This window comes from Wasmannia auropunctata, unplaced genomic scaffold (genome assembly GCF_000956235.1).
Source record: "Wasmannia auropunctata unplaced genomic scaffold, wasmannia.A_1.0 LD336061.1, whole genome shotgun sequence".
NCBI classification, from domain to species: domain Eukaryota; kingdom Metazoa; phylum Arthropoda; class Insecta; order Hymenoptera; family Formicidae; genus Wasmannia; species Wasmannia auropunctata.
In genome coordinates, this window is record NW_012026829.1 from 253,846 (window position 1) to 265,494 (window position 11,649).

General features: G+C 40.0%; 1 protein-coding gene across 9 annotated transcripts in view; it reads right to left on the reverse strand.

Moving 5' to 3' along the window:
- LOC105450381 (endophilin-A) overlaps positions 1-11,649 on the reverse strand; it is a 33,569-nt gene that overhangs the window by 7,522 nt on the left and 14,398 nt on the right. For all 9 annotated transcript variants that reach the window (XM_011690173.1, XM_011690175.1, XM_011690178.1 and 6 more), the window contains exons 3-6: positions 2,646-2,714; positions 1,323-1,539; positions 758-891; positions 553-619 (exon numbers count right to left, since the gene is read on the reverse strand). In XM_011690173.1, coding sequence (XP_011688475.1) covers positions 553-619; positions 758-891; positions 1,323-1,539; positions 2,646-2,714 — 487 coding nt within the window. The remainder of the gene's footprint in view (positions 1-552; positions 620-757; positions 892-1,322; positions 1,540-2,645; positions 2,715-11,649) is intronic.

The window sequence follows — 11,649 nt, forward strand, 5'->3', positions numbered from 1 at the left end:
TTACAGAAAGTTGACGCATTTTTCTCTCCATGTTCTATTCATCACGTTTCTCTTTTCAAAATAACGATTGTGTATAACTGCGAGGTTTTCTCCGGCGGAAGAAAATAATCTCCGCCTCGGTTACGGCACTTTTATCTCTTCGACAATGACAATTTTGCAGTTGTGACCTTTCGACTGTTTAGAGCCGAGTCCTGGTAATATCATCTTCCGCGTTTTCCTTTATGACACCGCCGCGTCTCGAAAATCACGAGCGTGCGGTTACGGCTGCTGCTGCTGCTACCGTCTCGCCGCGCGTGTCGTCGCGTCGTCGGACGGGCGCAATCGCGCCCGGCGTCATTACTCGCGTTATAGCTCCGCGTGTCTCGGTTTTTATTTCAACTCTACGAATCACGAGCGACGACGACGGCGTGTTCGTGGCAAGGACACGCGCGCTTGAATAAATCAATATAGGAGCGCGGAAACGCGAGAGAGAGAGAGAGAGAGAGAGAGAGAGAGAAAGAGGAGACGAGAAGCGGAGGGTAATATGCGAGGGGGAAAAAAATCTCAACGTACCTTTCGCCTGGCGTCTTCGCTTGCAATCGAAGTCCAGCCTACGGCCTTGCAGTTTCTTCCGATGGTGCTGAAAAATCAACAAAATCGGTGATTTGAGATCGGAGATCGCGACGAGCACGCGCGTGGCGATCGAGAGCGCGAGAGGAAGCGCTCGGCGCCCGGCCGGGAGCGCGCGACTTATACACAACTTTTCCAATAACCGTACCATCACTTCTTTGAGATCCTTGGTCTGCAGATGGTGCAGCGGCTCGAGGAAGTTCTGCTTGATGTTATCGTCCAGCGAATACTTCACGTCCGCCATCTGCTTCATGGCTTCGCCCATTTCAATGAGGGCCTGGGCTGCAAGGATTGATAAACATGGGGTGGAAGATAAGGTGCGGAGGCGCTTACAGACAATACGACCTATCGATCCTCGATATGTCTCGCTTTTTTTAATCGTAACTTTAAAATGTCAATAAACTCCAGTGCGAAAGCACTTAAGTAACTCACACAAATCATTTTTTCAACTATTTGAAATAATCACCAGAGATTCTTATCCCCCAAAAATTGTCGTACAAAAGAGAATAATTTTACGGAGAAAGTAAAATCTTTGAATAATATACGGAATAAAAATCTCAGTTTTTAATATGAATAAAAATAATAACAAAAGATCATCACAAAAAAGATTTTTAAAACCAATACCTATTCGGAAGGATATTTTAGACAAAGAAATGCGAATCAAATTTCTCGTTTCGCGAAGAACAAGACAATCGGATTTAAACTGCATGTACCGAAAATGCTGTCCTCGCCCATTTTCTTGCCATAAGTCAGCATGCAGTCGCCGAGTACACCTTCCGGCTGAGGGTAGGTGGACGCTTTCGCCTGACCGCTGAGCTTGCTGATACCCTTGACTGCGGCCATCTTCGCCCTTGCCGTCGGGTTTGGTTGAAGGAACTCCTTCGTCTTCATCTGTAGCTCCTCCACGAGCTCGTACGTGACGTCTGTTTTCTATACATGACGTGTTTTATGTGAAGACCCTTCGTCTCTTGTCAATTCACCTCGGCGAGAACGTCAAGGAGAGCTTTATAAAGCTTTGAAATTATATTCGCGATGCGTACGAAATGAATTATCGATCCAGATGAGTATAGTAAAGCGATTTATTTGAGAGATTATTGCCCTTCTCGGAGTATAATATAGTCTCTGCGAGATTTATGATGCATAAATTCTTTGCATAAATTTCAAAAATTTCTTATTGTTAGCCCTTCTTTCAGAATTATCCTTTAATATTCTCTAATTATATTAAATTTATTCATTTAATTATACATATAATTATCATTCATTTAAGAATGAATAAAACCCCGCAGATCACTGTTTATGTGCTTCAAAAGGCTCTATTAAAGTGACTGTTATAACATCTGTATCACGCATTTCATCTTATGTCAAAATTAAAATTGCTATCAATTTTTACAAATAATATTAATAATATAAGAATGCACACAGAGAATCGCAATCAGAGAATTAAAGGCGATTCTAAAGAAGGAAATTTCAGTAAAAAATTTCAATAAAAAAAATTGTATCGGGTCTATATAGTATCAAAGTTAAAAGCGAAGTATTCAAGAGAGCCGGCGATAACAAATTTTTTCAGAACTTTGTTTTATAACACATTCAATCTCGCAACTTACAAAGAATCGTAATCAGAGAATTGAAGGCGATTCCAAAGGGGAATTTTCGGTAAATCTCGATTAAAAAAATTGTATCGAGTCGTCCAAGTTGTAACAAAGTTAAAAGCAAAGTATTCAAGAAAGCCGACGGCGGTAACAAGTTTTTCCCAGAACTTCGTTTTATAACACAGTAAATCTCGCAACTTCTGGCTTCTGGCTTCATGTAACGGCGGCGTCAAGAAAGCGTTTTGAAAGATTGATAAGATTCTCAGGCTCGGAGCCAAAAAAAAAGCCCGGGTAAGAATCTTTCAAGAAATTCAGTAATAATGCCAGTAAATAGAACATGCTAGTCATCTCCCTTCTCTGACGTCCTCACAAAGGAGCCGTGCGAAAATGTGGAAGGCGCCTTCGGTCTTCACACACGCTCAAGATGTACGAAAATACACTACTCACCCTCTCCATATCCACGAAATCGACGTCGAGCTTCGTTCCCTCTGCCCCGCCCATCTTCTCCGTCATGTACTGCAAAAGAAATCTCCGTTACCCTTAGTCAAAAATCTATAGTCGCTGAATGAATAACACACTTCACCGATTTTACGGATCTCTTAATCTGACCTAATAAGATCGTGCGAAAGAGTAATATATATACTTGTCGAACTATAAGAAATATGTACTTGTTAAATCGGTTTGATTTGATAAAATTTCTCCAGATTCTTTTACGTAAGCAGTGAAAATCATCGCTATTTTCTCGACTTTTTATCTCGTTACCAACATAATAACTCGTTATCAACGAGTTAATAGTTTATGTAAAATAATAATAATGCAGGTTTAAGAAATTTAATCGTCTATTAATTTTATTGCCTGAATCGTTCCAGCCATAAGCGAATATGGAAATTGTATTGTCAATAAAAATTTAGAGACTTTATTAGATATATTAAAATTTTAAAGAAAAACAATATACGACAAAAATAAACTTGAGCGTAGAGATTACAGAGCTACACAGAGATTTGTGATAATTCAAGATTTCTAAAATTCATGAATGAAAAATGCAAAAAAAACATAAAAAATGACAAATTTTAAAAATCACATTTAAAAGATGTAGAAGACTAATATATTAATCTTCTACATCTTTTAAATGTGATATATAATTTAATGATAATATATAATTAATATATAATTTACATATATGTATTTCACGTACTCTCTCATATTTCACGTTCTCTCATAGAGAAAAACTCTCATCAATTTTACGATCTCGGCTGAGCCGCTTGTATTTCACGCTTGTATGATTATTACCCCACGAATGAGATTGTTCCCGAAAATTTCTGGACTACATATAAATTCGCGCTGCGAATACGATATAACATTTCCGCGGACCACGTCGGTTGGACGAGGTCGGCTAACTGCTTGTAAATCAGGATCGTTCTGAAAAGCGAGATTTTCTCGGACGGCGAGATACTTCCGAGGATGAAATCAGAAGCCGTGACTTTCAGAAGTAACGCAGAAAGCGTGTAGAGAGGAGGATGTTAGTGGCAGAGAAAATATCACCGGCACCGAGAGGAAAAAGGCTCTTTCCAGGAACAATAATATCCCCGACTTGCCACAATCTACGAAATATCGCCCAATGTCTTTGCCAATGGTGGAAAAAGGGCACGCATCCTGCCAAGGTTCGCGAAAATAGGTCAGACAGCTTGGCATTCGAGAGCTCGCAACGTGACTGTGTAATTTCTGCTGAACGAATTTCGAGCGTTTCGAGATTACTCCAAAACTTCGATGAGGTTCATCAATTATATTTTATTGGATTAACTGCTGACGCGTGTCGAAGTTACACACACATTACCGGATTTACAAGAGGAATATTGTAACCTTTACAAAATCTCCCCATCTGATATTCTACCGATAAATCAACTTTGATGCAAATTATTATTGAAATTTGCTAATCATCTTCGCAAGGTGAAATTTTTCTTGAAAAACTTCAATTCTGTATTACCTAAAAAATTATGATGTGCTTCACATTGAATTAAATATGATATACGTATAAAACACGAGTTTACCGAAGTAAAATAATTCGATGCAACGCTGCAAAATTTAAAGTCAAATTGCACTGACAGGATCAAGATTAACTAACGTTGGGCTAACGATCTCTCTCTCTCTCTCTCTCTCTCTCCTTCCTTCTCCGCCTGCTCTTTTTCTCTGATTTTTTTCTACTCTCTTTTTCCTACTTTAAAATTTCCGTAACACAAACAATGGAAGAAAGTTACATTGAAGTTAGCGCCCTATCGATATTCTTCTCCAAGCCCTTTTAAGGTCCTCCTAAGTGCATTTTGCGCGTAATTCGATTTCGCTTACATAAATTCAAACGTTTACTCCCCGTCGGGGAGCAACTAAGAAGTTGTCGATAATCACAAGGATATCCGATCAATTCGCGGCTTCTATTTAAAAAAAAAACTCGATTCCCTGCGTGTAAACAAGTGTAACGTCAACGTATAATGCCGTGTGCGATTTGTTTTTTCCTGTGCAATCAATTGTATGCGAAAAGAAAGAGAGTGAAGGACACGGGAATAGTATCGTTTAATAGCGCGCTGAGCGGCGAGCTTTGCAAAGCGGGATTACGCGCAGGAGAAGAAGGGAGAAAGGGAGGAGAGAAAGAGAGAGAGACCCTGACCCATTTAACGGTGACCTATTTCCAGAGATGCGTATACAGGGATGTATCCGTCACTCGCACGTATGCAGTAAACGCCATTCTGGAGTAAAATTTGCCCATATCCCATCACTCGCGACGTCGCGCGCTTTACACCGACGAGCGTTCCGTTTCCGGCGATTTAGAATCGCGCCTATGAAATATTATGATGGATGTCTCCATAAAATCGTCCCGATGTACAAATACGGAAATCACAGAATTTAAAAATTTCCTATAGCGAGAAAAATGTTTTTTAAAAAAATTTTTTTTGTGAAAAAACTACAGTTATACTGCAGAATTTGTGCTGTAAAACAGACATATCGTAATAATATCATAGCGTGACAAAATGTCTGCCAAAAATTGTTTTATTACATTCGTTATTTATGAATTTTTGTAAAAAATTATTAAAAATAAAATTAAATTTATAATACAACCTATAATTATGTTAATATTATAAAATAATAAGTAGAAAATGGCTCATATCAAGCAGTCATCTAACTCTTGTCTTTATTCCAGAAAAGAAGAGACATAAAACACCAGGGCTCTATTAAGATTCCAAATTAATTATAAATTATTCACCGCTACTTTTCTTGTTAAGACCAGTTCTATTTGAAACCGTTTTCCTAACGACTTCCACAATAAAATGGATGACGTAAAAACATAATTGGAAAAACGTCAGCGGCGAGATTGAATATCCCTCCAATGGGGCGATATATTTTTATCCGATTCATAACTCTTGCAACGAGCGGAACTTACGGCTCAATCGGCTTGAGTATAAGATCTAAATTTTAACGCCCGCGTCGCGCCGCGCCGGTGCAGTCGCAGCGTGTGTATCGCAAAACTCTTGACACACATTTCGCGCGCGCGGGCACGGTGTCGCTCTTTCGGCTTTAAAGCGCCTTTAAAGTAAGATATCCGTGGCACGGATTCGATAAGGGTGTCGATCTAAATAAGGATTAATTGCCCCGCTCAACGGGCACATTTGTGCTCGTACGAGACCTTTTGGACTCGAAATAAAGCAACAGCTATAAGATTGACCGGTGCCGGCAGAATTTCGCAGAGACCCGTGTTCGCTCGGGCGAACACCAAGTCGAGATTAGAATTATACGTCCAACTGTATCCCCCCTTCCCGAGATATAAAAAACCTGAGTCAAAGGATCTGACCTTTAAAAAGAGGCAGAACATTTCGATATTTACTATTCAGAGTATTATATTAATTGCATTTATGTTAAATGTCACGCTTTAATTATATAATAATATTAACTGAATTTGTCTTAAACATAATTGTTTACTTCGTATCAATCTCCATTATTTTTGATATAATAATGATTAAAAGATATGTAAGGTCTATATAAAAGCAATCGGCGTTACATCAACTGATTATAAATTTTTACACATTACATCTGTTATTTTACAATATACAATTTCTGTACCACGCTGCAATACGTATATTTATATTTACCCACGTTAATGTTACAATAACATTTGTAGTTTCAGCTACAAATAATATTATTTGCGTTGAAACAATAAAAAAATATTGTTCGTGGAAACATTTTTATACAAAAATCCATATCCTGCTTACGAACAATAATACTCCCGTTTTTTTTTTCCATTAAATTATATAAAAATATTCGATCGGCGTAGAACACGTGTGAGCGTTGTTACCGAGGACGATGTACCTTTAAATATCCCGCAATATGTACGCGAGATCGAATTAAATTTCACGAGGCAAGCACGAGGAAGAGCGGAGCGCGCGTTTCTCTCTCGAAAGCTCCGCATGGTCTCGACCGGCCCGTGTAACATCGTCGGGCGAGTTCACGACACATCGGGACGGCGTCGGCGTCGTAAAAATATCCGTTCGCCCATCGTCCTAACATCGATAACGACGAACAGGACATCCGCGGGGTTTCGATCTGGCGGCGGCATAACATGCACGGCGACATCACAACGGCGGCGTGCACTTAGAGCCACACTCGCCGCGCGCACCGTCCGCATGCACATATATATATATATAGGTATCATATCGTGGTAAATGCAATTAGGACACAGAAAGTGAAGTAGAGGCACGCGCGCGCGCGCGTGTGTGTGTGTGTGTGTGTGTGTGTGTATGCGTGCGTGCGTGCGTCCGATTCCGGGTTTTACACGCGGCGAGATAGACATGCAATTTTCACTGCGGCGCAATATGGTGAGTCTCCTCCACATGTTATTTGCGTGCGCACTACCGCTGAACTATCGCTTTATATCGCGAAAATAGACGTGCGTACACAACGGCAATCGGCAAACGCCTTTTAATAAATCGCAGCAAGCCGATCGATATTCACAAATAAAAAATGCCGCAGTATTTATATCGGATTATAAATATTTAAATGTAATCGCACAAATATAAAAATATATGCGAATTTATCTTTTTCCCTATATACACCTTCCTCTCTCTCTCTCTCTCTCTTCCTCTTTCAACTTTTGAAATCCTTCTGTGACACTGCTTTGATAAATACATTTATTAAAGCTGTATATTATTTATTTATTATAATCATCACGTTCCGTCAGTAAAATTAATATGTTAATCAATATTTTAATTACCAAATGAAAGACCAAACGGATCTTTTGAGAGAGCTCCAGATTAACATGCGCATGCATTAAACCGTAAATATAATGAGATGAAATTAAAGGAACCCACTTGATTTAATGCGAAACCATATAAAAACTCATTAATTAGCAGTGTATAAATTATCGGGGAGAAAAAATTGTAATTACTCTCTGTATATACGTCTTCAAATATAATGACATAAAATTTCTCGTAACTCGTAACTGATCGCCTGTAAAAGTAATACTTCGAATATCTCGCAAATATCTCGCGCTCTCGGGAGCGCGCCGATCGATGGATGCCTCTCGTCTATTATGAAGATTCGAAGGTGGTGCGCACACACAATTAAGGACGCAAAGGTCAGAAGCTGCGGGCTGCTATCATCGCGCATCACCGGAGGAGGATTTCGGTAGATGGCCGTGGCAACGGTATTCCCGAGAAGTTATACCCGGCCACCGGCGCGATGGTCGATAGTTTAAAATTGCCCGTTACACAATAGCCGCGGGGCGTCCGCGCGCAATAATTCGCATTGTTTCACACGCCTTGCTCGCGCGCGCACACTTCGCACGAGCCGGAGCCCTCGTGCCACCGCGTGCATCTCACCGCCGCGCCGCCTCCTCGGCGACATGGATTTTCATTTGGCATTTGCCGACGGACTGCAGTGCGGTAATTAAGGCCAGGATAACATCCCGCCAACGCGTGTCGCGCGTCGGCAGAATACCCCTTGGGCACGCCGCATTAAAACTTGGAATTTTTTTCTTACGCTCACTCTCTCTCTCTCTCTCTCTCTCTCTCTCCCTCTCCCTCTCCCTCCCTCCCCCCTCCCCCCTCTCTCCCACTCTACTCTCTTTCACAGCAAAATCAAGACACGGCGATGTCCTTTATCTGTGTATTAACTCTATATATTATAAAACAAATGGAACAGCTATGTGATAAAAGATAAAGTTGTAGAAATCAATTAAGGTGGTTCTTTAGTAAGACATTTCTTAACTCAAGAAATGTCTAATTTTTTTATATAATGAAGTTGAAGTGCCGAACTTGACATGTGCAAAATGCTAGTAGGTTATCGATGAAATAAAAGAGGAAAAAAATGTTGAAAATATAACATTTCAAGTACAATTTAAGTATAGTGACAGATTGGGCTCAGAGACGCTTCTTTGATTAACTGTATACAAACGTGATTTAAGACTTTTCTAAAAAAAAAACGATATAATAGTTTAAAAAATTACGATTTTAATGGTCACAAACAGTAATAGGTCATCAGCCATTCCGAAAAGATATTTAATATTGAAATGGCAAAATATCGCATAGCCTCGCTACATTGTACTTCACTTTCTTATCGTTATCAATATCACGTGAAGTAGCAATATTGTTTGTTACATACTATTTCATTAGATATATACGTTACAGTTTTAATATTTTATTCAAATTATACAAATATTTGTTATTCTGAGTGGGCCCTGGTGAGGGACCCCAATTTTTCGGCACTTTACTAAAGAACCACCTTAAGTATAAAGTACATAATAAAATTAAGTACAAGACACAAGATAGAGTAGATAATAGGATAACCGATTTAATTCTCCTGGGTTAAAAAATAATATAGAGAAATTAAAAGTGCAGCAAACACGATAAAATCAAGTGTAAGATACAGAGAGTAGATAGTAAAACATTATATCTGATTTAATTCTTCTGCGGATTACGTTTTAATTGAATCATAATCTTAATTGCGGAAGACACAGTAACGTGTACGTATCGATTACTTTTATCGATATGTTTCCCCTTGGAGCAAAATATGACGCGTTTGCATAATCGTTAATAAGTACTTTACCGTGTACCTGCAACCGCGAGCGGCGCACGGGAATAATTGCGGCAATTTTCATTATTGCGCGTGTCGACAATGCTCACGGCAGAAATGCACCATATATAGGCATGCAGAATTTCGCGCGACACGTAAGCGCGTGCATCGCGCCCCGTTTAACGCGGCGCGCAGCCTCCGCCGCGCCGCGCCGTCCGACGCTAAGAATTTCATAATCGAGTTTTCCACGGTATTTAGAGCGTAAGTTACGCATGACGCATGTGTCCGACGACACTCCCGTCATTTCCGTCGTACACATTTTCGCAGTCAGAGGCAAATAAATAAATTGCGAACAATTAACGGAAAGACACCAAGCACAAAGACCATGCGGGTCCACAACAAGCGCTTCGCGTAATTATAATACGAGATATTTATTCGAAATGACAGATTCTGACAAGCTACGTATCGAATTTCAAAATCAAAATCTTGCATACAAATGACTGTATTAATTTTATATTAATTCTCGTTCGTTAAAAAATGTATTAGCTTAGTGTTATACTGGTTTATTTTTACACTCATGTTTATTCAAGTAAAAAAACAAACTTTGATGTTTGCGCACGTCCAATAACAACGGAGATACATAATTTACCAATGCATATATTATATCTCTAATATCTAAACGTTGTTTCCAATTCTATACAAGATTCTTTATAATTTTAACGATTTCGAAATCACTCGTGTCTACCACGACTTTATTTGATTAATGTAAGCAACTCTTACTGATTTGTTCAGCAAGTGTCTTTCAATTAACATGTTATATCTCTAAACAAATATCTGAACTTTGCGAACGTTGTTTCCACGTATATATGAGATTCTTTATAATTTTAACGATTTCGAAATCACTCGTGTCCACCACGACTTTATTTCATTAACGTAAACGACTTCCCGATTTGTTAAGCAAGTTTCTTTCAATTAACATTATCTCTAAACTAATATCTGAACTTTGCGAACGTTGTTTCCACGTATATATACGAGATCCTTTATAATTTGAACGACTTCGAAAATCATCGCGTCTACCGTGGCTAATTCATTTCATTAACTTAAACGGATATTACTGATTTGTTAAGCAGGTTTATTTCAATTAACAATTAGCCGTCAATTCGCCACGGTCTCGCCGCGAGTAAAATTTCAGTGGAAGCAGCAGCGAGCCGTGTTGCTCCGCTCTCTCGTCATTTCGAGATTAAACGTGACAGCGTGATAACATGCCGCGGCCTGCAGTTGATACGAAAATTCTCCGCATATAGCATGCCGGACCAAATGATAACTCGCATCAACCGGTTGTCAAGCTTGGCCTTCTCAGAAATATTCAGCTAAATGAATCTTCGAAATGCGCATTTGTCACTTTCCGCGTCATTTGATCGCGGAAGAATCGACCGTGTATTATCATTTATCGACGGAAAAAAAATATTCGTCCGTCGACGTAAAACATGTATAGTTCTACGATACCGCAATAATTCAGAGATTCTCTCTTTGATGTGCACTTTATACATCCCAGGCTTTTAGATTTCTACCCTCGAATTCTCTGGCATTTCGAATCACGAGATTCTCTAATAATAAAATTCTCAATATGTACGTCGGATATTCTCGAGGAATATCAGGGGATATCGATTTCATCGAAGCAAAGGATGATTCATGCGAAGATGAATAATATTTCGACGAGAAATGATATTTCACGTGGTAACAATCAACTCCCGTTTTCGCGTCTCTGAGGCATTTCCGAACGCAGCAGGCTCATTTGCTCGTTTTCCCCCCGATTGTATTAACTGTTGCGGAGAGCGGAGCGTCGCGCGGATGATATCGAGAATCTTGCTGCGTTACGCGACGACATCGTGAGTTTCCCCGACGACGACGCGTATAATCGCATTAAGAGACACCGGCGTATTCCGCGGGGACGCAAGCGTAACGGCAGTCGAAAGTTCGCGACGCCTATATAAGTAGCAATGCATCGCCGGTAATTGGCGTAATGTAGCCCGATGTACGAGCGTCGTCGATTAATGTGAACGATTAAACTTTCAACGGTGCTCCGCGGTGCTGAATAATGCCTGTTATATCGGCGCGATCGTGCACCGAATCGTTAGCGCGACGCTCCCTTTAAGCGCCTCTCCTATATACCTACGAGCGCCAAATCGATAGCGTAATAAAATGCGTAAAGCGCCACTTAGTCGCAAATGAAAATAGCTAGTTAGATTGGCACAAACCAGAGCTCAGGGTATAAAATTTCGCGACGGACGAATTGAATTCCAATTATGCGAACTGGCGCACCACCGAATATATATAAGCGCGGCCCGCTAAGAGAAATTGACGAGGTTTTTCGATAAAACGCGAAATAAACCCCCCA